The sequence below is a fragment of the Lutjanus erythropterus genome, chromosome 20 (genome assembly GCF_056507025.1).
Source record: "Lutjanus erythropterus isolate fLutEry1 chromosome 20, fLutEry1.hap2, whole genome shotgun sequence".
Taxonomy (NCBI): Eukaryota; Metazoa; Chordata; class Actinopteri; order Lutjaniformes; family Lutjanidae; genus Lutjanus; species Lutjanus erythropterus.
Window position 1 is genome coordinate 6,752,486 of NC_139336.1, and position 26,874 is coordinate 6,779,359.

The 26,874-nt window shown below is 37.4% G+C and overlaps 2 protein-coding genes across 2 annotated transcripts; both read left to right on the forward strand.

Moving 5' to 3' along the window:
• The first annotated feature begins 3,350 nt into the window (after window positions 1-3,350).
• Window positions 3,351-10,759, forward strand: rnf180b (ring finger protein 180b). Its single transcript, XM_084746289.1, has 6 exons — window positions 3,351-4,273; window positions 5,767-6,525; window positions 7,214-7,342; window positions 7,605-7,824; window positions 9,304-9,429; window positions 10,487-10,759. Exons 1-6 carry the CDS (start codon window positions 4,133-4,135, stop codon window positions 10,681-10,683), a joined length of 1,572 nt encoding a protein of 523 aa, XP_084602415.1. The 5' UTR covers window positions 3,351-4,132; the 3' UTR covers window positions 10,684-10,759.
• A 3,823-nt stretch (window positions 10,760-14,582) lies between these two features.
• rgs7bpb (regulator of G protein signaling 7 binding protein b) lies at window positions 14,583-26,049 on the forward strand. The gene is made up of 6 exons (XM_084745377.1): window positions 14,583-15,114; window positions 15,364-15,536; window positions 19,238-19,368; window positions 21,762-21,900; window positions 22,049-22,119; window positions 24,304-26,049. The coding sequence occupies exons 1-6, from the start codon at window positions 14,983-14,985 to the stop codon at window positions 24,393-24,395; spliced, it is 738 nt and encodes a 245-aa protein (XP_084601503.1). The 5' UTR covers window positions 14,583-14,982; the 3' UTR covers window positions 24,396-26,049.
• The last annotated feature ends 825 nt before the right edge of the window (window positions 26,050-26,874 follow it).

The window sequence follows — 26,874 nt, forward strand, 5'->3', positions numbered from 1 at the left end:
TATGAACAAATAGGTTTAATAAACTCTAAAAGTGTGATACCACCTCCCTGCCCTCCTATGACATTAAATGTTGCCTATAGGAAAAGATAAAGAGATAAAGAATGCAAACCACTTATTGAGTCATGACAGCTTTAATACAATCCTGTTCACATTGAATGTTATGTCATAACTTTTGGTATCATATTGAAATACTTATTGTCTCTAACCCAGTTTGATAGGTCTAATCAGTGGTGAAAAGAGTACTGAAAACCTTTACTCAAGTACAAGTACTGTTACATTGCTAAAATATTACTCAATTACAAGTAAAAGTAGTGGTGTTAAGTAAAAGTACAAGGTAAAAACTACTCAGAGTATTGGTTACGTTTAACTGTTGATGTTACAGTCACCTCTCCAAACTAGGTTTGCAAATTTTGTGTTTTCCTGAACCAATAGTTGAAACACTAACAATCATTTATCATTAATCATTTCTAACATTAAAAACACATTTGTTTCCTCGTTTTCACATTTTTGGGTTTTTTGTTGGGTTTTTTTGGACTCATTTTAAGTCTAAAATGACAGTGTCAAATGTGGTGCATTTACTGCCTTGACTATTGATTAAATATCCATGAATATATTTTTAATGCATTACGACAGCAATTAATTGATTAATCATTAATCATTAACATCAACAACTTTAAATGTGTTTTGCCGCAGCATTTTGTTTTATTTTTCGTTTGTATTTCATTGTTATTATTGGCCTGTTTGTGATCAAATCACTGTATTGGCTACTAAAATGCAGAATAACGGTTTAATATTAATTCAAGTTGTACTCAGTACTCAACCATGATTTTAAAAATAACTAAGTAGATTATATCTTGACATGCATACTGAAGTACATGTAAAAGTATAGACTTGAAATCTACTCAGAAAAGTACAAAAAACTACATAATTACAGTAATTTGAGTATTTGTAATTAAATGACTTCCACCCTGGGTTTAATTGTATATTTTGACGATAAGAAGAAATGTGAGGTTAATATTTGTTGAACTGTGTGTAGCAATTTACAGGATCAAAGAAGATATTTGAAAGCTCATTAAATCCTAATCCATATTTCTGATAAAATCAGAAAAGTTACGAAAAGTCTACGAAAAGTCTACGAAAAGTCTGCGAAAAGTCTACGAAAAGTTCTAATGACCTGCCATGTCTGTTCAAAGGTGAGTAGCCAATTCTGAATAAAAATTCTATTTAGAATAAATTATCACAAAAAGAGGGAATGAAGTAACTTGAGTGTCTTTTCAAATCATACATACTGGGTCCAAGTTGTCTGTGATGAGGCTGAACTTTATTATAAGAATTTATTATAAGAAATAAATACCAAGGAGTGGAACTTCATGCCCAACGTGGGAAAATGTATTATCTCAAGTATAAGTCTTTCAAATGTAGTAGATCAGAAATACTTGTTATTAATATACTAATTATTTATGTTTTTCAAAAATGGTAAGAACAAAACAGCATCTGTCTTATTGTGTGTATTATTGTAGAATAAGTTACTTATATACTTACATTGTCATATATTGTAATACAGCCTAATGTATATATATATTTTGCATACCTCTTATTTGTTATAGATTATATTATTTATTTGGTATAGCTTAATGCACGGATTTTTCGATGTTTTTTATTTTCCGTTCTCTGTTATTTGTTTATGCTAATATTTAATTTATATTCTTAAACGGGAGCACTGTAACGTGACCTTATTTGCCTCCAATAAAGCAATAAAGTACATAAAATACTGTTTCCGAAGCTTTTACAGTGAAAGGGTGTAGGATTTATGGTCTATTAGACTTGCCGTAGCGTCCCAGTTTTCGCGACGTCACAGCCTCGCTTAAAGCAAAAGGCTGCTTCACTTCTCTTGTTATTGTTGTTGCTCACGGGTTTTCATCGTTGCCACGACTCAGAAAGTCTCCTCAGCTGTCAGGTAGGCGAGTATGTGTAACAGAAATATGAATGCGGGGACTGTCATTATCTCAGGAAGGTTATTTTTTTATTTAAATGCCACAACAGAGCGAGTTGTTGTGGTTCACAGAGCTAGCATAAAGTTAGCACATTTGTTTTTACTCTGCCACCGTGATTGTTAGCTATGTGTACTGAGCATGCTAAAACTAGAAAACTAGAGAATGAAACTGCTCCTGTCGTTTCAACCTGCTACTGAATCAACACCCGAACCTAACTAGTTCATCTTCACATCATATCTGAGTACTGGATGGTCAACGAGCTTTAGATCACAGGAATAAACATTTGCACAGACGTTGGACCCCCCTGTTCACACACTTTAGGTCAGGGGCTGTTTTCATGGTTTGAGCCACTTATGCCACATTATACAGTAATATCGCACACAATAGTGTGCTTATAACTCGGGTAAGCAGCTTGAGCATGATCATACCCTTCGTGCATGATACCAGTTTGGTGTGGAGGACCTTGTCTGACCTGCAGATTCCGAGCTGACTTCAGTTCGGCGCCATCCAACACCCTCAGGATGAACTGAAACGGCAGCTGTGAGTCTCCCAACATCAGTGTCTGACCTCACATGCTCTTGTGTGTGAATGGGAGCAAATCTTTGCGGCCAGCTTCCTAAATCTGGTGGAAAGCCTGAAATCAGAAGCGTGGAAGTTGTTGCTCTGTATTATTACATGGTTTTGTTAAAAACTCAACTCTGATTGGTGAATTACAGCAGTCTAAGGTCTGTTATTTCTGTATAGCAGACCGCTGCCATGTCTAACAGACCTTTATTATGAAAAACAGACCATTGCTATGGACACAGATCTGATCACAGACTCTGAATGAACAATAAAATCATTGTTAAATCACTGAAGTCATTTTAAAATTAATGTTTTGTTTCAAATTATTGATTTTTTTTTTTGGTAAATTACCATGTAATAGTCAGGTTATGGTACACTGACTTAGTCACTATTGTGAAATAAAACCGTAAAATAATATTAAAATTATTTTTTCTGCCACATAAATGTGTTCCAATTTGTATTTGTCCATATAGTGTATTTTAATTTTACACAACAGGATGTTTTCTTCTCTGAATTCCAACAGAGGAACACTCTAAATATGGCCACATCAGTATACATGTAATCCTATAAGATACAGCATCAGGTTACCTCGCTGCAGTAACTTCTCTTATACCAGTCTTATTTTAAAACATTTAAAAAGTTAAAGGTTTTCCAACTCTTGAGCCTGAGATTCTATCCAACACAGGTCTATATTTAATATGTTTACTGAATTGTCTTGCTACATTCACACTAAATGCAGAGAGTTTTGCTTAGCAAAGTAGACAGAACCAGAGTAAACCATACAGTACTAGGCCTGCATGTGATGTGGCTTTCATCAATCAGCAGTTAAATATTTGCAAAATCCACCGACAGATGGAAACAGTGACCAATAACATTGATTTATGGGGAAGAAAAGGTCACAACATGCACCCAGCAGCAACATCTGGTCATATTGAGACTCCACTTTTTAAAAGTCAGGTTAGGTTAGATTTTTGATCCTCTCTAAGTTCAAGCTAAATCTGACCTGAAGTTTAAAGAAGAAAAGGAATGTTTGTGTATGTAACTGCAACTGTGTTTTTAGTTGTTTGTCTTGACTGTGACTTTGACTGTCATCGTCATCATAAACAGCTGGACTGAAATCTGTGTGTTCAAGAGCCTGAAGAGAGGAAACCATGCTCCGCTGCAGGAGGTGTCGGAAAGGCATCCTTGACTCTGCATCTTTGTCGATGGTTGGTGAAGACTTTGTGTATTTGTGTATCTCCTGGTGAAAACTCTCATTTCTTGCATGTGTTCAGTCTTTTCTCCTCCCAGTAAGCAGCTACATACTTTGCTTGTGAGAAATTCTTGACTGTGTTTTCATAACTGGATTTAGTAATTGAATTGTGGTCGGTGTTTTTCACTATTTTCTCACATTTTAGATTAAATTATTAATTAATAACCTCCCAAAACAGCAAGACATTGTAATAATGAAAATTGATTAGTTGCAGGACTAATCAAAGCTAATAGTCTATTACATTTTTAAGGCTCCTTTGGGTTTGGAAAACTCAAAAGATAACAGCTTGTATCTCAGTCATAAAAAAGAGAAAGTGGGTCTGATGAGGGCTGTCCTGGTTGATTATTTGTCTCTTATGTTGAAGCAGGTTGAGAACACAGATGAAAGCTCAGCTGCTGTTTGCAGTATTTGGCACGTGAATGTTGACACGTTGCCAGAGTGGATACTGACCTCAGTTCACCAGGTGAGTGTGTCAGCTTAGAGAGGAAGTGAGTGCTCCGTTAAATGATTACCTTCACTGTCATCAGTGTAAGGCAAGAAAACTGAAACAAAGTTCATTTGAGTTTATTTTTTCTTGTGTAGATTTGAATACGTTGATCACACAGTTTCACATTTTTGATTTGGTTAAATTAAAATGGTAAACTAATTTATAAAATATACTAGTTTATATGTGTGTTTTAGGTGATTTAAATAAAGCTGTACACAGTTTTACACTTTTAAAATGATCTAATAGTCATGAAAGATGTCACATATAACATTTTAGTGTTTATGCCAAGTTTGATTCATGAATGTAAATGAATATAAATCTTTTATAATTTTTTTTCGTCAAGCATTGTAAATATATATCTTGTACATCTTGCAGCTGCAGTTTCACAGCCTGTGAGTGACAGGTGCCTATCCAAATACATTTCCCCTAGTTTTATACAACACAATAAAATTAAATACATTTTATTGCTGAAACAATTAAATAAATTAATCAATTAGTAGACCCACAGCTAATGAATCAAATGCAATTTTGATAAATTGATTTATCATTTAAGTAATTCATCAAGCAAAATTGACATATTTTCTGGTTTAAACTATTCAAATGTGAGAATTTGCTGGGTTTTAGAGGGTTTAGAAGATGAGACAACCTATTTTAAGATGTCACCTTGGTCGTGTGATGGGCAGTTTTAAGAATATCTGACATTTTGTAGACAAGGAAATATTAATCCACACTAAAGCCATCTGACTATATAATGTAGGCACTTACATACATAACAATATGTATCTAAAAGTATTAGAAATTAAATTCAGTCCTAATTTGAAATATTGTTTAGATTTTTGTACACTTTCCTGATATTGGGTTTGAATTGGGTGTGGTCACGCTCGTACATTTATTAAGAAAATTCTGCAAACCAGTCCTAAAAAAATCCACGTCAGTTGACCAACAAAACCTCTCTGCTCCAGCTTAATCTGCTTCTGTGAGTCTGAGCCAACTTAACAACTGGGAAAAACAGGGAAAAATTTTACTTGGAAGAACACAAGAGTTGCTGGTCTACCACTGCCTTGGTTTTAAAACACAAAAGTCACACATTAAAACAAAGTAACTGGTATTGAAGCAGCACCTGCCCATCAACTCCCGTGTTCTGCAAGGAAAAGAAACACTGTTTTGTCAAAGAAGTCTAGTGGCTGTAAAGAGAGCATCGATGGTGGCTTCAGTCACCTGTTGGAAAATAATCTAAATACAGCACACACTTAAACTGATATTGTTTTAAGGTTTTAAGCAGCACATTGTTTATCTTCCATGCTGGGACTCTTGAGGAGAAGTTAGTCAAACCCACTCAGTGTTTTATTATATGTGCGTTTTTACTATTTCAAGCCAAATTTTCCAGTCTTTTATTTGATCATAGATTTAAGAGAACCAGTCAATTTTTAGATTTGTTTATGATTAATGTATCTGTGGTTTCTGTGTAGGCCCAGTGGACTGTAGGAAAACTCCACTGCCAGAACTGCGCGGCTCGTTTGGGTGGCTTCAACTTCATTAACCGCAGCGAGTGTCCCTGTGGCCGGGACGCCACCGTCCACCTCAACAAAAGCCGTGTTGACCGTGACCACAAACACTACGTCCTCATCGTCCAGCCTAGGAGGACGAGGCCGAGGAAGGAGCATGCTGGCCTGCTGACGGACGGCTCTCACAACCAAGAGCACAGGCCTGAATTTAACAGGACAGCACTGGAGAGTTTACAGCTCAACTGCGCTGCCGTCATGTCTCACAGCAGCCCTGCAGAGGCCTCTCACTCGCTGGCCGACAGTGAAAACACCCCGTCTTTCTCTTTCAGCCCTCTGTACTGCATCTCTCACAGGAGACGGTGCAGTTTGGAGGACGACGCCTCCATCAGGTCCTCTTGTTTTTGCCCCGCGGGCCTTATGGACAAGTCCACTGTTGAGATGACGAGGGCGAGGACGGATGAGTCCACGCAGTCACCTGTGTCTCATCCCGCGAGTCAGCAGTTTATTGCCGATGGCGAAGCCTCTGTCAACGCTGTAGCCTGCGATTCATTTGTTTCTGGAAGGACACGGTCACCTCCGCATCAACAGCTGCTGCAGCCCATGGAGGACGTCGAGTCCTCTCCAGAGACCACGGCAGTCGACGAGGAGGTCTCTGAATCAGCCCTGTTCCTCAGAGGGAGATCCATCTCTGACAGTGTAGCTGAGCAGGACGAGGAAGTGCTGGTATTTACAGGAAGTTAAAAGTAACCTGCATTAATTATGGCTGTAGACAATTATTATTTTAATATGATACATTATATTATTTTGTTCTATTTATTTATCAATTTTAGCCAAAAGAGGATAAGAACAATCTGGAATTTGGGTGTTAATATCCTCTAGTCTCTCTCTTTTCCTCTTATCACTCTGTGTTTAAGCAGATTCATAAAACCCCAGCATGTAGTGAACACTGTCCCTCTTTTGCAATAACGTTGAGAAATATACACTTAAAAAGTATTTAGTAGAGTAAGTTTGGTCAGGTGCTATGGTCCAATCAACCAATCAAGTTTTTCTCATGCCCCTGCGCCAGAAAGAATCAACCAGCTTTGTTATACAGAATGCAATCGTGAGTATTTTAGAAATCTCTGGTAACGAATCTGTTGCCAGAATGATAAACTTGAGTTTAGCGAAAGACTACCTAGTTTAAAGGAGAACTCTGTAATATATCTACTGTAATAAATTATAAATGACCACACTTTGTCATCTGAGATCAAGGAAATATGTTAAGTTAAGCATGTTAAGTCACTGGAAGCGCATTTATACTTTTAACCCCTCATACTAGTTAACGAACATTAATCTTCATGGATTCTGTTGGTTGAGCTGTTGAATCAATGACTGGGATTGATGTCTGTGTCTGTGTGTGTGTGACTCTCAGCCCCAAGCCTTCACGGCCTCGCCGGCCTCAAACAGGCTGAGCAAAAGAGAGAAGAACCGCCTGAAGGGTCTGCGGAGGAAACAGAGGAAGAGAGAGCGATGGCTGCACAGTCAGCTGGAGCAGGAGCAGGTGAGGGAGCAGAGTTCACGCTGACACCGCGGACGTACACAGAGCACCTAACCCTCACCCTATACCCTATATGCTAAATCTTGCCCTGAACAAGTACCATCTATGTTATAATAAAAAAAAAACTAAAACTAGTACTGAAAAAAGTAAAAAGCAAACTAAAACTGAATAATTTAAACAACAAACAGACTTAAAGCTTAAACAAGCAAACCCATCCTTGAAATTAATAATGAAAAGTACAAAACTTGTACTGATTTTGTTCCAGGCCGAGAGTGTGAGCGGTTCACTGTTGGACAGTGAAGAGGAGGACAGAGAGGGCCTCACCTGCGCCGTGTGCCTCGACGTCTACTTTAGCCCGTACAGCTGTCAGCCCTGCGGCCACGTCTTCTGCGAGCCGTGTCTCCGCACACTCGCCAAGAACCGACCGAACTACACGCCCTGCCCCCTCTGCCGCACCCTCATCTCACACACCAACCTCCACAAAGGTGAGCGTCCTACACAAATACTGTCCCTCTTCTACCTCATTCTAGTGTTAATTGATATTATAAAAGACACTATAGTAACAATTTTGATTATATTACACTCATTCTTACAAACTGGACTTTGAGGGCTATTTGATTTTAGTTGAGTCGTAGTGAGCAGCCATTTTATTTTTTAAAGTTGCTCAGAGTTCTCTTAATGCTAATCTGAATGCACATTTTTAAACCGTAATTCTTGCTTAGCTTTGATTTAGAAAGGCTACAGAGTGGGAATGTTATGACATGTCTGATAGCAATATTATTTAATGTTTTTATTAAAAAAAAAAAAAAAAAAAAGAAAGTTTATCAGTGCTGAGCAGTATTTGAAGTCGTGAGTTCTTGTCTGAGTGTTTTCTGGCACTGAGCAAGTTTAGAAATGAAAAACTTGAAAGCAAACCAAAACTTTTCATAAATTACATATATTTCAAACACACAAATCCTTAGAGAATAAATGTTCCCCAAAAACTTGTAACTAGAGTGTTTTTTTTTTTTTTGGTAGGCCATGATTGGTTCCAATTCTTAAGGTGATTATCATAATCAAAAATGCCAAACATTGGCTGGTTCCAGCCTCTCTAATCTGAAGATTTGCTGTTATTCTCTGTTTTAATCATTGTAAATCGAATATCTTTTGGTTTCTGGAGAAACAATTTGCAATTTGAAGACGTCACCTTGGACTCTATGAAATTGTGGTTTGTCACAATTGAAGCTGAAATTTCGATGATTAGTTGTCCTACCTAAGGCCAAAACCATGCTGAACTCTGAATCATCTGTTTATTTACACCTCCTCTTTGTCCAGACTGTAAGTCCCATACCACCCTGGCCCACATAAAGTGGGTATAGATAGTGGATGATAAACAAATAATCATCAGGTTAATCATTAGTCACAGCCCTGCCTTTGACCGTTAAACAGCTCTGTAGTTTCTATTAAATCTCGTCTTCAAACTTTTCTCTTCGTGAAATCTTTTGGAAATCTTTGATATGTGTTTTTATTTATACTGTTTTATTCCTATAAATGAAGAAGTGCATCACAAAGAAGCAAAATCCTTTTGGAGCTCAAACTGGTAAAACAGCAAGCACAGACCTTGTGTTTTTTTTTCTAGTCACTGTGACAAAATGAAAAAATTTAATGAATGAAAAAACGGTAAACAATAAAACATTGAGCCAGTTCCATGATGCCCAGAGGGCCGCTACGGTCGGTGGAACTTGCTGGAAACCATGATGATTGATCTAATTTGCAGAAAAGTTGTAAAAAAAAAGCATTGTGCAGAATTCACAGCGATTCATTTGTGTTAATTGTTGTGAACGCAACATGGCAGCTTCCTTGAGGGACTGTTGTTTGTAAAGCACTTTGTGACATTATTATAAAGCGCTGGGGAACGATGCCATATTCCCTTCAATAAACCGATTCAAACGGTGACTGCAGGTGCTGTTCTCATTCCTCCTCAGAGCTCAACCAAACAGCCAAGACCTTCTTCCCGAAAGTTTACTACGCCCGCAAGCAGACCTTCCAGAACGCTTCATGTGCAAAATGGCCTCTGCCCAGCTGTCGCAAACGCTTCCGTACCTTCTGGGGTGAGACACTGTTTGTAATAGTAACTTATTTTTTCTTTTGCCGAAAAAGCATTTTTATTCAAAGTGGAGTCTCTGGATTGTTGAGAGTAACCAGGATGGTGTCTCTGAGAAGACGTGGCTCAGTTTACCATTAAATGTGAAGAAAATCTGGAAATGTCTGTGTACGACTGACCTCATTTTCACCCCCTGAACTCTTCTTCACCCTGCACTCATGTTGTGCCATGACCTTGTGTACTAGAAAGCAGACACTTATCACCAATAATAGACTTTATCTTTACAGCGGCTGACTGTTAAGTCCTGCAAACAGCTTTACAGACACCAAAACAGCAGTCACACAAATCCAGTAAGATAAACATTATCACATTGTGAACGTAGAAGAAAAATAACAGCAAGTTTTGCTGAAAAAAATATTTCTTAGGTAGGTTATTTAGCCTCACAGTCTGTGGAAGAATGGGAATACCAATATTAAAATTAAGAAACTGAAATTTTAGTTTTTGAAAATTATTGATTATTAATTATTATCAAATTATTGCTAAAATGAAAAGTTGGAACCCTGCAGTGGACTAGATTGGCAGACAATGTGCAGCCTTAACTGGGAAATAGTGCCTGACCGATACTGTTTCTTGGGGGCAGATACTGATATTAGGAGATCAATATATTGGCTGATATTAACAGTACACTTTTTAATAATTACTAGAAATTGAAAAAGAAAAGAGTACAAAAATATTTATGAAACTTACATGAAGAAAAACCCATCTGGCTCTTCTGGAAAATTAAACTGCAAACTGTGTTTCTGAATTTGATTTATATGCTGGTTTTCAATCATTGTTAAAGAAAGTTAAATGGGGAAAGTATTTTTTAATGATCAGTTTAATATTGTCAGCTCTTTGATGCCATAATATTCAGCCATCAGGACATTTATAAGAACTTGTTTCTGGAATTTTGTGGGGAATCTGTTGCTTAAACACTACAGAATATACGTTCAGTGGCTTTTTGGGGTGAAAATGGATGTGGATAATAAATGGTGTTAAATACAGATTCTCTGTCTTAACTTCAGGAGAGCAGAGACAGGCAGCCATGGGAGGGAGACGCTGGCACTTGGTCCACGGGGGTTTCACACTGGACGCTTTAGACTTCACTGACATGCGCGGCTGGCTCTTTGACATCGGCCTGGTCATCGTCTACATCCACTCAGTCAACTGGATCCTGGCTTTCCTGCTCTTCTGTTTCCTCATGTACTACTTCTTCTTTTGAGACGCCGCGGAGCGCTCCACAGTTCACGGCGCACTTTTTCTTCTTCAAAGAGAGCGGCTGATGTGCGTTTTTTTCTGGTTTCACCGGTTGGATAAACTCACAAGTCAAACCTGTTCTTTCAGTGGTTAAGTCTCTTGGAAAAAGCAGAGGTGGTTGTGAAGGAGTGAGGAGCAGGAATGTGAACATCTCTAGGTTTGAAATGGAAAAAAATGTCTGGGCAAATTTACAATGTTGGCTAACTGGATACAAGTTAATTTTAAAAATTTAAAGATGATTTGAACAATGCTTCTTTTTGCCTCTGTTAAGTATCTGTGGTATAAGTGCAATAATACATACAAAAATAATTAGCAAGGCTGAAATACAGAAAAATCCCACTGCCTGGAGCAGAGTGGTGTTTTCTCCTATTAATTGTGTTATTTTGGATATTTGGAAGACGTTGTCAATGGTGTGCTGTTTGGTAGTAAAACCTTTGGTTTGTGGTAGAACAATTTGGTAATAATGGTAGTGTTCATCATACAGAAAAAAGATAACAGATAACACCTCACATCTGTTCCTAAAGTATGGTGCTGGAGCCGTGAGGCAGTTAGCCTAGCTTAGCATGAAGACCGGGGGCAGGGGAAAGCAGCTAGAATGGCTTGGTCCAACTTTCAAAAATACTTATAAAAATAGGGCTACCAACAAGTCTAAAAGTCACAAATTATACACTCTTTCTAATGGTTTAAATTTGTACACAAAGAGAAATGTAAAAACAAGTGACACTTGGCCATCACCTACAGGTTGCCAGGTTTAGCACCGTTGTGTTTGTACAGAAAAGTCTGTGCCATATGTAGCAGGTAGCTGGAGACTTGGCACATAAGAACTAAGTAAATGGATGTCCACCATAAGTTGTTTTTACCTTTTTGTTTGTTTATGGACAGTGGTTCCCACCCTTTTTCCTTAAAAGAGACGTTTTCTATCATTGAGTAAACTGACGACCCCTGTGACTAAGTGATATTTTATATTATATTCTATTCATAACAGTAACAGTACACACCAACTGATAAGCTGTACTGTTAACTCAAGTAGTGAATGCAGTAACTTCAGGAAGTTTGTGTAAAATGAGCACTTTGAACTATGAATTTTGAACAATTTTGTAGCATCAGAGATGAGTTTTCCTGATGGTTTTACACAATTCTATCGTTATTATGTGTTCTTTTCAGTTTCCAACAATCATACATACATAATAAGCTTCTTTTTTGACTGATTCAGTGTTTTCTTCTCTGTGATGCTTGACCATTTTAACGGTGTACTTTTCTCATGCAGGACGACACTTTACAGCAGAGAGTGAAGGCTCTGTGAATACAGCTTGTGTTCAGGTCTTCACAGTGCCCTTATCCTGTGAGATTTGTTTCAATTAATATCTAAAATAATGATAATAATAATAACTTCAAAAAATACCTATTTCATTCAGTTCTCTTCACAGAAATAAATGAAGGCCTTGTGACCCCCTTTGAAGCTTCGGCAACCCCTAATGGGGGCCAGGATCCCCAGGTTGGGAACCAGTGGATTAAACAAATGTGCAGTGTTGTTAAGTGCATTTTTTTTAACCTTTGACACAGAGGATGTTCCCACTGTTTTCAGTCTTTATGCTAAGCTAGGCTAACCATATTGTGACTCAAGCTCTTTACTTTAACGCACAGATCGTCACATCATTAACAGCAGTTTTCATCTCGATCTCTAAATGAAAGCAAGTTCGTTTTCCAAAGTGTTGGAAGTATTTTTTAATTGTAGTGTAAGTAGGGTGTTAGGAAACAAAGTGGCACTTTACTGAAGAACTTTGAAGAGTCAGCGGTGAATGCACACACACACACACACACACACACACACACACACACACACACACACACACACACACACACAAACACACACACACACACACACACACACACACACAACTTTGAAGATTTAGTGTGAGAGTTTTACTTTGGTCTTTGTGTTTTGTTGAGTGATGCTCAGTGACATCATGTAGATTTAAAATTTAAAGTGAGATGCATTACAGTGAAAGTTTTGCTTTTATTTACAAAGCAGAGAGAAGCTCAGGACTCAAATATCTAAGAGTTGCAGAAAGAACAAACAGAAAATCAGACTCACAAAAGGGTGAAATACCCTTTTCAGTATGGTGCCTTTGTTTAGTCTGTGCCTTCTGTCTATAACAAGTAATATGAAACTGGAATCAAGCAGCTTTAAGCTTTAGCTCTCTGGCACAGACTGTGTTGTATACACTTTATTCATACTGAGTCAGAAAGAAACTGAAGTTATACAAAGCTAAAGCTTTTAGAAAACACTACTTGTGTCTCTTTCCTGAAGGAAAAAAAACTTACAAAAGTCTGAAAAAGTACATATCAGTGTTCAAATGTGTAAAGATTTAATTGTCTAACTAAAAAGAAATTATAAACGCAAAAGTTGTTGTGTCAATGGAGCTATGCATCTATGTTCCTTGTCTGTTTTTTTGAATATATGGGCTCAGATTTAGCATTTTGATCTGTTTTAATTGTAATATTTTGAAAAAAAAAAAATGTGGTGTCTTATTTTTTTTCTCTGGTTTAATCTGAGTTTTATTTGCTGGATAGCTGAGTATTAAAAGTAATAACAGATTGGGCCACATGAATGAATTAATGGAAATGGTTCATGAATAAAACCATGCATCTTAAAGAAAACTTAATTTAAAAAACTGATGAAGCCTGTTTTTTTTCAATCCTCTCTACATTTCTGTGTGCTGGATCATGGTTCTTTTTTTCTGTGTCAAGATTTGTTTACAACAGGTAAAAATGATGTTCTGTGCCAAAGTCGTGGTTTTCACATTATTGCAACATATAACTTATCAACAACTTGTCATGTAATAACTAAAAAACTTGTCATGTTGTTGGAACAATGTAAGTAGACACGTTATTACATGAAATGTTTTATGTTATAACAAGATAAGTTATCACATTGTAACGTGAAATGTGCAGTGGTATAACAAGATGGTTTTCATGATAAAACGTATCTTCATTTTATTACAACATACAAATTTATCATGTTATAACAGTATGTTTTTCTAGTTATCTTGTTTCACATTGTAACATAATAACTTACATTGTTATAATGTGATAACTTATTTTTTTACATCACATTATAACGTGACTTATGTTATAACTTATTTTAGCAGTTTCACATTATTACATGACATTATTACAAAGATGTGATAATTTAATTTTGTATAGCCTCACGTTATACATTATAACATAACTTATAATGTTATAATGTGATAACTTATATTGTTATGTCATAGCTTGTTTTTGTATAACGTTACTTGAGACATTATAACATCGTAACATATCGTTATAAGATGATAACCTATTTTGTTGTTATGTGATAATTTATATTGTTATGTAATTACTTATTTTTGTATAACGTCATGTTATCATGTGAAACGTTAGGATCAATAGTATATTGTTTTAACAAGTTTCTTGGTGACAGTTTTCTTTTTTTCCAACAAGTGTATATATCATAATAACGTGAAAATATCTTGTTATAACGTGAAAAACATGTTAGAACGATGAACTTTTCATGTTATAACGTGGTACTGATCCGTTTTTTGTTTTTTGCGGCACATGGCAGCAATACGCTGTCACCTTCTTTTGAGGTATACTGCCCCCTCGTGGCCAAAAGATCCAATGCATCTTAAAATAAAGATGAAAAAGCTAAAAATAAAAATTTTAAAAAAAATCTTTGAATCTGAATCTGTTCATTCCTCCAGTAGAACAAAGTAGACTGAAAATTCACGTGATGTAGACTCGTCTGTAGCAGTAGCCATCTAACGCATTATTTCAGTGTCGGTGATGTGCCGTGATAAAGAGGACACCCTGCTTGTTGTGTTGCTCGTAAACAGTTAATGTTCAGTCAGTAGGTGGGTGACGACTTGTTTTGCTGTTGGCTCTCTCTCTGAATCCTCCTCACACGTGAGTGCGCGGCGGAAGACGGCGGAGCCTCCCTGTCCTGTCGGCCTTCAGGAGGGGCTGAAGGTGACTCTCCTCTCGGCTGGGATGCACAGGGAGCTGCTGGGGGTCCGTCCGGCCCGTTACACCGTCCTGCTCCGGGAATAACGACACACTCCTGCCGGGGATCCGAACACCATCCAAACCCTGCGACCGCGCCGCGCGTGAGCGGGTCGTTTCCTTCTTTTTGTAGAGGACACTCAGCCGTCAGAGAGGAGGGAGCATCTCTTGTCTCTTGTCTCTTGTCTGCGTCCGGCTGGGCTCCGGTGGTGGCTGTGCATGCATGTGTTCTGCACCGTACGGGCGGAAAAAGCGCCCAAGATCCGCAGGGATCATTTTTCCCATCAGTAAAGTGGCGCAGACGGAGCCGGAGCGGCGGGAGAGCACGGAGGGGGCCGTGGACGGCAGCAGGATGGTGAGTTCAAATACCGAGAAACAGGGAGAGATGCTTAGGAGCTCCGTGCTCAGCAGCTCTGCACCAAAGGACAGCAGCTTCTTGTTTTTTGTTTTTTTTACCAGATACAAGCGATTTGATCATGTAACACAGGCGCAGCAATGGCGCAAAAGAGACCAAAGACACAAGTGCAGGGACTCCTTACATTTTAATTATTTAATTGCCTTCCTCTGATGGTTTTCTCTCAGTTTTTTTTTTCTCTTTTTCCAGACTGTCCAGGAATTCAACACCCTGGTCGCGCTGTACCGGGAGCAGGTCATCTCCGTGGGGGAGATCTCAGCCGACTGTCCGTCTCTGCGCGCTCAGATGCACCACACTCGCTCCAAAGGATGCTCCATGGCCCGGGCTGCTCACCAGGACCTCGCCGTCATCGCTGTCTCAGGGTAAGAAGGACGCAAAGGGGATTGTTTTATTTTTAATTTTTTATTATTATTATTATTATTATTATTATTATTATTATTATTATTGTTGTTATTATTTTAAAGGAGCAGATTTTGGCTCCCTCACTTTTTATGCAACATTTCAATGTCACTCCTTGTTACCAAGAACTTGATCCCTGACTTCACTCTTAAAGCTGCCACAAGCAGCTTTTAACTGCTTATGAAACAGTCTCAATTTAACACTGATGTCTCTACGGCTGCAACTAACGTTTATTTTCATAGTCAATTGATCGATTGATCATCTTCTAGATTAATCGATTGATAGTTGTTTGTTTAAAATGTCAGAAAATGGTGAAAAATGTCAATCAGTGCTTCCCAAAACCTAAGATGACGCCCTCAAATGTCTTGTTTTACTCACAACCCAAAATGCTGTTTTCAACCTCTCAGATGTGGAGGTTAGTGGATATTCTTTGTTTATTATCATATTAGACTGAATGTCTTTGGATTTTAGACAAAACAAGACATTTATAGATATCATTTTTGAAAAACTGGGATGGGGACAGCTGTAGATGTCTCTGCCAGAAGACAGACTATTTCTATATTCTTTAATGGCTGCCAGTGGGCCAGATTCTCCTTGGAGTCAGATGAAACAAGTCTGTTTAAATTTCTCCAGGCAAAGTTACAGGGAATCGTACCTTAGCCGCTTAAAAAGAAGCAAGAGGAGAATTTTTTATTTTTAAATGATTTTACTTGTGACGTCATATTTTGTGGTCATGGTGGAGGAAACATGCCCTCAGGTGTCTGCAAAATCAACACTGTATGAACTTTGTAGTAGCTTTAAAATTCTGAGAAAAAAAAACATGTCTTCACACTGCAGGACTGAATCTGCTTCATCCTGTTAGTCAATTTATGGCAGGTTTGGGTCAAATTACTTTAGAATACAGGTAACTGAATACAACTTACACTGCAATTTTTGTAATCAGTTACATAATTAGATTACTAAAAATGTAGTCTAATCTCGGTACCTTTGAATTACTTCAAAATAAAACATTGTAAATATTGCAACTTATACTAAAAAAGAGATGTAACCACAAAATTGGAGTTCTAGAAACATTTATTGTATATTCTTTAAACATCTCAAAACATTTTTAGTGCCAATAAAATGCTTTTTTTTTTTTATCCCAGCAGTCTGCCACAAAGTGGAGCGCTTAAGAAATCCTGAAAGTCAGACAAAGCTGTAGAATTGAGTAGGGAAATGTCCCTAACAATATCCAGGGACAACTGAATTGTCCCTAGTAAGAATTTTGACCTAAAAATTAAATTGTAACCACTGTCTACTTAGTGTAAGTTACGGTATTATGACAAAGCTCCTATGCTAATTACAAAATGCAAACCAATACGTTATTAGCACCCCCCCAGTATATCTCACATTGGTTTGGTCCAGTACCTAGCTATAGCTACATGTCTCTTTATACCACCAAAATATTTCATGTATGAATTAAGATTAATCTAGTTGATCATTCAGACCATCAAAGGAGAAGAGAGAAGTATACACAAATCTGTTATTCTGTCATTTATTCCCATGAGTGCTGTAATCTCAGTCAGCCCTCTGCTGGCAGCAGCACAGTATCTCTGTCTCCCCTCATACAGTGAAAAACAACAAACTTTCACAGGTGTTTTAAAGGGACAGTGCACCCCAAAATCAAAAATACATATTATGTATACATGTCATGATTTCTAGAAAGGCATATTGCCATTGAGTCAAATACTCATTTTATTTGTTTATTTATTTATTTATTATTATTTATTTATTCATTCATCGTCGCTTTGGGCACCACATCACTAGTATCATCTAATCCCATTATATTTGAGAGAAGGCAGAAATCTCTATGCCGATATTTCCAAAACAAAAGAGTATAGAAAAATATATATATTTTTGATTTTGGGGTGAACTGAATAAAAAAAAATGCAAATAGAAAAATATAGACAAATATTAAACTGTAATCAAGGAAAAAAGATAAAACATACGTAAAATGTTGCCTATAAAATTAAAATAAATCAATGTGCATTCTGTCATGTATTGTCTCAAAGTTTTCATATCAGACAACATATATACAGATATCAATATAGGCAAATATTGGTCCAGTTTTATTAGCTGACTGATATCAGTCTGGCTCTACTTTGTAATGATTAGAAGAAGTAACAGTAGAAGAAGAAGTTACTCGTCTTAATTCACAAAGAAATTTTGAAACCAACAATGGACCTTTTTCACAGCAGTCACATTGACATGAAGCAGTGTAACCACAGATGTTATCAGTGATACTAAATCAGGTCAGACACAGTCAGAGTGCTGCTGTTGTGCATGTTGGCTCACTGGAAAGACTCTGATACACTAAATGGAACCTTAATTAGTATCATTGGTAACACGTGTGTTTACTGTAGATACATAAATACAAAGAAATACTTTTGTTTTCAGATGAGAAACATCGGTTTGAAAATCCAAAGCAATTTTGAAATAATTCGATAAAGTGAATGTTGTGTTATCACTGTTTGGTGCTGCAGCACAGACTTTTCAAATGAAGCCTTCTGATGAAACCCAATGCTGACAAAGTGTCACAGTGACAGGTTTGTGAAGTTTCAAATGTCTGCTGGTTAATTGGTTCATTTGTAATAAAAAATGAATGAGAAATAGTGAAAAACAAACACTGAGAATTGAGACAAAACTGTATTTTGAAGGTTATTAAACCTTGTAACCGGCTGACTTCCGAGTGATGAAATTTTTAATTAAATGTAGACGCTAAAATGCTAAATGTTTTTCATTTTACAGCATAGCCATAGTGAGCAGCCATTTTATTTTTAAAAGTGTCTCAGAGTTCTCTTAATGTTAATCAAAATACACATTTTTAAACCATAAGTCTTATTCAGCTTTTATTTAGAAAGGCTACAGACATGTTATGGTTGAGACACATCTGATAGCAATATTATTGAATATATTTGTCAAAAACTAGAAAACTTACCAGAGCAGTATTCACTCTTTTTTTAAACCAGGAAGTGAGACAGGGGTCCTCAGGGTATATCTAACCCTTTTCATGCCTGATTAAATCATGGTTTTGTAAAAATCTGACAGTTGGGACACATCTTTAAAAGGCCAACGTATTCTTTAACGAATCACTTCAGAAAAAAAAGATGATTATAATAGCACATTTTTATACCTATGCTATCAGGACAAAGGTGTTTTCTGGCACAGAGCAAATTTAGAAATTAAAAAAATGAAAGCAAACCAAAACATTTCAGAAATTACATATATTTCATTGATATAAATCCTTAAAGAATACATTTCCACCAAATAAAAGGAATTGGACTGCTGTATTTCTAATTTTTTCTAAGTTTTGGGTTTTTTTTGTTTGTTTTTTGTTGTCTTTTTTTCTGTTGTTCTACATTTTCTTTTAAGTTCTTGTGGTACTTAAGTTTTTAAATTCTTTTTATTTGATAGGACATGATTTGTCCCAATTCTTAAGAATGGATGAAAAACAAAACAAAAATCTCAATCTGCTCCATGTCAGCTTGAATGTACACATTCCCCCTCTCTGTTTGTCTGATTATATCTCCTTCTCTCTATTTTCCCTCTACCCTGTCGTCCTCCCTCTCCTCTCCTCTCGCCCCTCCTCCTCCTCCTCCTCCTCCTCCTCCTCCTCGTGCTGCAGTCCAGAGGACGGAGAGATCCACCCTGAGATCTGTCGGCTCTTCATCCAGCTGCAGTGCTGCCTGGAGATGTTCATAACAGAGATGCTCAAATCCATGTGCCTGCTGGGGGTGCTGCAGCTGCACAGAAAAAGTACCAGCGCAACACAACAAAACAAAAGCATGAAAATAAAACACAGTAGCAGGGAAAAAAACATACTCAAATTGATTGATCACCTTGGGCAGATTATTTTAATTAATCTGAGGAAAAAAGCAAGCAGGCACAGATTCATTTAATTTAACCACATCTATGTGCATCACAGCCATCATGAAGACTGAGAGTCTGATCAACTTAATCTGTATTTGTTTGGTTTTGATACTGAATGTCACTGCAAATATCTGCCCAGGTATTCACATCATCATTACTAGGATACTTGTATAGAACAGAGCCACCTGTGCTTTTCTTATGATAAGTCAAATGTCTGCTGTGGGAAACGGTTATAATGGCCATAATCACATACTGAATTTATATTTTAAAAAGGGAAAAACAACATTAATAAAATCAGTTTCAAGGCTCATTGTAAAAAAAATAAATAAATTATTAAACGAAACCGACAGATTTCACAACCTGAAATTCTTTTTCCAGGTCAAAACAGCCAATCAGAAACTTCTCAAACTGTATTCAAACTCTGGTTCTGGGATTCGAGGCTGCGACTCAGTACTTGCGAGGCGGTTATCTGGTCTGTCACAGTGTGCGTCGCTGTACAGTGAAAACCACTCATCTCCAAATTTGGTGATTTTGAATGTTTTGATAAAACTGAAAGGAGGGAACGCTGCTTTATATGTTGAGACAGTTCTCCTGTTCGTTAAGCCGAACAAACCATTTACGAAGGCGCTGGATAATCTGAAAAAATGCATCGGCACAAAGCTGAAAACATGGCTGTTTTTCTTGGCTCGTAAAAGGTTGATATTTTTGAGCTGCATGGTTTTCCCTCACAGTTTTAATTCTTCCCCTTGAACAAAAAAAGAAAATACGTGAAAAGGATACAAATGACACAGAAGAGCTGTAAGACTGTAAGGGTGAGGACACATTTTATTGCATTCAAGAGCATAATGTGGGTTATATAAGGACATGGATCTCACGCTGCATTTTTACACTCGCTTGTGTGTTAAGGCAGGCAGGGAGCTCAAGGCTGACAGCTGACCGAAATGAATAAATAAACTAGAGAAAATTCATCTGCATGACTTCAACTCAGGTTGCCATAAGTATATGATTGTTTGTTTGGAAAATAGATAAGAAGAAGAGAAGAAGAGACAGCAGGCTTATCACAGGGAACACTGGAGGACGTCCTTAAAAAGAAAACTCTCAGCTACAGTTTTCTCAACCTGTAAAAATGTGTCAACCTGGTTTTCTGGGCTATAATCTCACAACACACTGTAGACCTCTGACCCACAGAGAGCTTGTGTTTGTGAACTCAGAACAGGTTAAAAAAGGTTTTCCCAGAATAATCTTTCTAAATTTCCAGTTGCATTGCAGCAACGTTATATAACATGCTAAACACGCATGTAGCTTGTGTTCAGAGCGCAGGGAGAAATTAAAACTCACATGGAAGAAAACAGAAGTGCTTGTCGTCCCGTTCAGAACGTGGAGTAGTGGAGCACTTCAGCCTCTTGTGGCCGAAATGAGTTTTGCAACAATAAACGTTTTAAAAAATCATGCTGATAAAAATTTACCAGCTCAAACTTTTTTTTTTTTTGCCTGTGCACAGATGGCAAAAAAGGAACTAAGATGATCCTGGAAAACCCTTTTTTTTTAACTGTTCTTCAGTCATAAACACAGGAGAGAAAACAATACAATCATTGCTAGAAAATGCACAATCATATTTTCTTTACCCTTTTGAGCCTACATTTTTATTGCAGCTTTCAAAATGCTTGCATTAATTTATTTAAAAAAAACAGGTGATCTCTAATGCATCTTCTAGTTGTAATCCAATCACTACTTCTGATAATTTATGTGAAGTATATTTATTCTTCTTCTTGCTCTCCTGGCACTCGCTTCAGAAATTAGTCTTAGTTTGGCTTTAAAAACATTTTCTAACTGCATTTTCCATATTCATACAGTCAAAATGCAATGTGTCTGTAAAACTAATATATTTATATTTGATGTATGGATGTTATTCAGGCTGTTGGATGATATTTGAGATGAGAGTTCAGTTCAACACACTGTTGAAACAGCAGAGGGCAGCAGAGAACAGTTAGTCTGCTCAACATGCACAGACCACATGGATTTAGTTTTATTGCATTTTAAAAAGGAGATTCTGTACAAATGAGATAAAACATTAGTTCTATGTTTAGAAGAGAGACCATTTCTACACAAAAAAAACATGAAATTAAAACCTCATAATAAAGAAATAAAGACACTGACTCACAGTAACATGTTATCTTTGACAGTGTGCTGAGCTGTTTTGTCCTTTGCTTTAAAGATGTAGTTGTTCTGAATGTGTCTGAGTCGTGCCTCACGGTTGCTGTCTCTGTCGGGTTCTGAAGGAACGGACTCGGAGCCGAGGGTGGACTACAGGGTGGACGAAAGCTCGGACGTCCCCATCCTGGAGGAGCGATCCTCCTCCCCCATCGACTTTCTACAGGAGCAGTGGCTGGTGGGAACCGACATTGAAAATATAGAGAGGTAACACGGACTGCGCCTGCTTCTTAAAATCCATTCTTACTTTTTTTTTAATGAAAGGTGAACTGCTTCTCTACCGTTGTGAATCCAGAATAATTCATCCAAGCTGCGAATAACTACCTGCTGAGTCAGCGTTTCTTTATTTTCACAGGGACATGCGAGAGATGAGAAACCTGCTCAGCAAACTCAGGGACACGATGCCTTTGCCGCTGAAAAACCAAGGTGTGTAAAGTTTGTGATGGATAATCACAGTTCAGAGACACCTTTTCCAGCTTCCACATCCAACAACAACTCCTAATTCTTTCTGAAGTTTTTTTAAACCCTGGATACACAGTCTTCAGTAGGGATGCACCAACACCAGTACCAGCATCATCACTGCCCTCGTGCTCAGACTTGAACTCATAAAACTACTCTGATACACCGTACCCCATAAGAAAAGTAGCTGCTTCAACACAAGCAATTTGATAAAACATCTAAAGACCCAACACAGCACCACAGCGTGTGTGTCAAATTATTATTTTAAATTAAATATTGTGGTGCTGCAGAGGCGTCCTGGCCAATACATCAGATCCCTGAAAATAAGGACACACCGTGACCCTTTTAACATGTTTTTCAATGGTAATGAGAGTAATTATGTGAAAATGATCATTCTCTTTAATATCAAATCATATTGTCCATCCATCGTCCATAACCGATTATCCTTGAAGGGTCACGGGAGGCTGGAGCCAATCCCAGCTGACATTAGGCGAGAGGACAAGTCGCCAGTTCATTGCAGGGCTGACACATAGAGACAGACAGCCAACACCTACAGGCAATTTAGAGTTATCAATGAATCTATTATGCTGCATGTCTTTGGACTGTGGGAGGAAGCTGGAGAACCCAAAGAGAAACACAGAGAGGCTCTGCCCCAGCTACACACTCCTCAGCCAGCTGGGGGATTTGAACTCAGGACTCAGGACCTACAGCTCTACACAATGCAGAGCTGAAGGAGTTTGCTGACCCGCTTTTCTTAATTGCGCCGTCATTATCAGCGAGAGACTTGTTGTCCTCAATGTCATCCACTAATGACTGCAGGGAGTATGGCAACTGTCCATAAAATTGTTTAATAGTCCGTGCAAAAGTCAAACAAACTCCCAGAGTGCACCAAGCAGATCACAGCCGCTGTCCAATAAGTCCCGCCAGACGTAAACCAGTTGAATGCCTCGGCTAATTAATCCAAAGACGAAGGAAAGAAAAACACAGTACTGTTACACTCATACCTGTCTGCCTGAAGAAGCAACATAAATACTACACATGTAAATGTATATTTAAAATAATAGTTAAAGTGCTGTAAATCATAATGAAATAATTACCATATGTAACAACAAAATCAACACTAAACTTAATTCTGCAAGTCCATAATAATCTTGTGGAATTATTGCACAGTAATTTAATAGAAATAATAATAATTAAATAGAAATAACCCAAAAATGAAACGTGTACAGTAACCATGGTTACACTATTACATTTAGATGGAGAGGAACATATGATGAAGATAATACAAAAGTCAGTGTAAGAACTGTAAAGGTATTATTAAGTCCTGATGTCAGTACTCAGTCAGTCCCTCCACGCAAACTCAACCAATCCCTGTGAAGTCTGCATGACCTTGCTTTTTTTTTTTTTTACAATAACTGCAACTTCTCTGCAAATCTGACCAATCATAGTAGCTTTGCGCTCTGAAAAGAACGCAAGGTTTGTCATTGTTAATAACATTTTTCATCAATGCTCTGTGCACTTCTATAGTTTGTAATTTTGTGGTTGCTCTTCTTAATTTACATATTTTCTTAGAATTTTTATAAGTTGTTTTGGTCAGGTATGGAACGGAGTGCAATTTAATTCACCCTGGAACAAGTTACCTTTGATTTTTAATGGATTATACAAAAAAAGCAACTTTTTTTTTTTTGCAAGTTTCACAATTTCATCGCGACACGTGTCACAATTTTTGAGAAAAGTTGCCATGAAATCAGGCATTTCAGGCCAAAACAATCCCCAAAACAGCCCACAAAATCCTGGAGGGACTCCTCAGTATCCGCAAGTACCCAAACGTAAGTACTTGTCCGATGATTTAGAATCACATGAGGCTAAATAAGAGCAACAACAACAGAATGGAGAGGTGATGAGGGAAAAAACAGAAACGTTGTTGTTTTAATTTGGTAAAGATGACGAGGTTGTCAGTTTTTACTGATCAGTCCAGTAAAAGATAACCTGAAGCTTTCCACATGAGCCGCGACTACTCATGTAGTTTGGATTGTGTGAAATTGGGTTGTATGAGGTACTATAACAATAACTGTAACTATAATCATTATAACACTTTGTTTTTGATGGACACGCAGCAGGATGACACGATGTTCCTGTTGTCTGTTCCAGATGACAGCAGCTTGTTGAATCTGACTCCACACCCCCTGATCAGACAGAGGAAGAGACGCTTCCCTGGACTCTGCTGCATGGTGTCTGGCTGACAGTCTGAAGGCAGCACACTCCACACACACAAGAAAAGACTTTCATTCAATCATATTTTGTCATATATATAAAATAAGAGATTCAAGGATCCTATTCTATTTTATTCTTCATTTAGAATCAGTGTTTTCTTTCCATGTTATCTGAAATTGTAATCTTGTAATATCTGTTATCTGATCCTATCCCGTCTCTGTCTTTAATCATTTGTTTTAGTTTTTTCGCTGGTTGATCATTTGGTTCTTCAGTCCTGCCTCTCACAGAACTTTGGTTTGTTGGGGAAATTTTCAGGTTTTGATCGAGTTTGATTATTTTAAACATATTTTATTAAGAAGTATCTCAACTATAGTGTGTAGCCAGTGGAAAGAGGAAAACAGTGAAGCTAACAGTCGATATTGGATAAAGCAAAATGGTGAAAATCTAAAAAATATATAATACTGGCTGGCGGATTTTAAATTTTCAGGTTTGTGTTTCAGTTTTAAGCTTGTGCAGAACTTTCTGATTCTTTTCTTCTTTTTTTTCCGTTCCATATTCTGTCATCTCCCTCCTCCTCTTTCTGTTTTTGTGCCATTTTATATAATGAAAGAGTCTAAAAATGTACATATTCAGGCTATGCACTGGCATTTTTAGTTTCCAGCTGTCTCACTGTGCTTGTGTCACGCCTCCATGTTTGACTGTGTCCACCGTGTGACAAGTTTTAGTCCCGACAACTTGAGGCTCTTGCCAGGTGAGTCTCTGCTCGGCCTTGTGGTGTGACACCTTGTAGACAAAGCAGCTCATCTGTTATGATGCGTATACTTAGTTGGCCTATGATTATTTATGACGTTTGTTTTTCTACAGAAAAAAAAAGTATTTTGAATTTATTCATCAGAACATGTACAAAAGTAAATGTTATTCTGCATAAAGTGAAAGCTGCTGCAAAGCTTTGCCTTTCGTCGTCTTACGCAGACTGAGGGAGGATCATTTCTAATCATTTAGGTCATGAGTGTTCAACAAGGGGTCTGTGACCCCTAAGAGGGTCCTCAGAGTTACTGCAGGGGGTCCACCACGTTATTGTGTGATTTTATTTTCTCCCAAAACTTAAAATATGACTGAAAAAAAAACACATTAAGATGAATTCTATTAAAAGCAAATATAAATTGGCCTGTTCGTAAAGAAAACCCAGAACATTTCACGTACACAACACTGACAAAAGCTAGCTAACCTGCTAAATCAGTGCAGCACCTGTTCAATATGGCAAACCAATGAGTTCAGATAAACGCCTTTGATTTGAATGATCTCATGATGTTTCCTCTAGCGCCACCCTCAGGACAGATTTTGAACATGAAGTTAAGATATGAGGAAAAAGTCATATTTTACAACAAAAAGTGCTAACATTTTCAAAATAAAGCTGTAAATTAAGAGATGCTCCTTTTAATTGTCCGTCTCTGAACATGTGAGGGTATGTTGGACCCAGTCAAATCATAACATGATATTTTGCTCTCGAACATCGTAACATTAAGACTTTTTCTTGTAAAATTGCAGCTCTTGATATTACTATTACTAAAACAGCTGAGTCATCGATATGTTCATTCTGTCTGATGATTTAATATTTTTGGGTGTAACGATCATTGCAGCCTCTCTGGAAACCAGCAGGGCTTTTAGTCTATTTTTTTTTTTTTTAATAAATGTGCAGCATGTCATTAGATGGCAGTCTTCCCTATAAAAGAATATTTTTTAGTTACAGATTCAGTTTTCCATCAGTTGCTCCACAAATAGAAACAGTCAAACTGAAAACGCCACACACTAAAAAAATTGAAATCTACTCAAAGTTCATCTCCCCATTGAATGTCAGTGCAGTATAATCTGTAAATTCGTGTTTGTGATTTTTTTTAATGTAATCTAAAGTGGTGACGTCTGAAACTGCTCAGTTCTTTGTTTTGGCATGTTTATGACTCAGAGTCGGCCATGTGTAGTTAGTGTGTCCTGCAATGTAGAGAATCAACAGCTAAACCTACAGTTATGTACAGCTTAGGACATTTTATAATGTGAATAAAGTTTTATATACAAATAACATGATGGTCATTTGTATCATCTTTTTCTTAAAGGAATAGTTCCACATTTTGTAATACAGTTATTTGTCTGCTCCAGCTGACAGTGTCATGTCACTGTGTGTTGTGAGACGGTCTCCACTACGCAGTGAACAAAGCTCATCTAGAACCAGCCAAAGGTTTCAGACCTGAAAAACCTGCAGATACAACCACCACCACACACTTCTAATGGGACATGAATAGTGATTGAAAGGGATTATTTTTACATGAGTCTACACATTGTTTTGTAGGATGTATGTTGCATATTATGCCTTTAAATTACAAAATTAATGCACATTTGGGCATTTCATGTCTCCGTATGTTTTGCAACACTGTATATATTTTTGTATCCCCAAAGTGTTTTCAAATCTTGAAAACTTATCAAAGAATAAGTGTAACAAATGTTGAAAGGCTC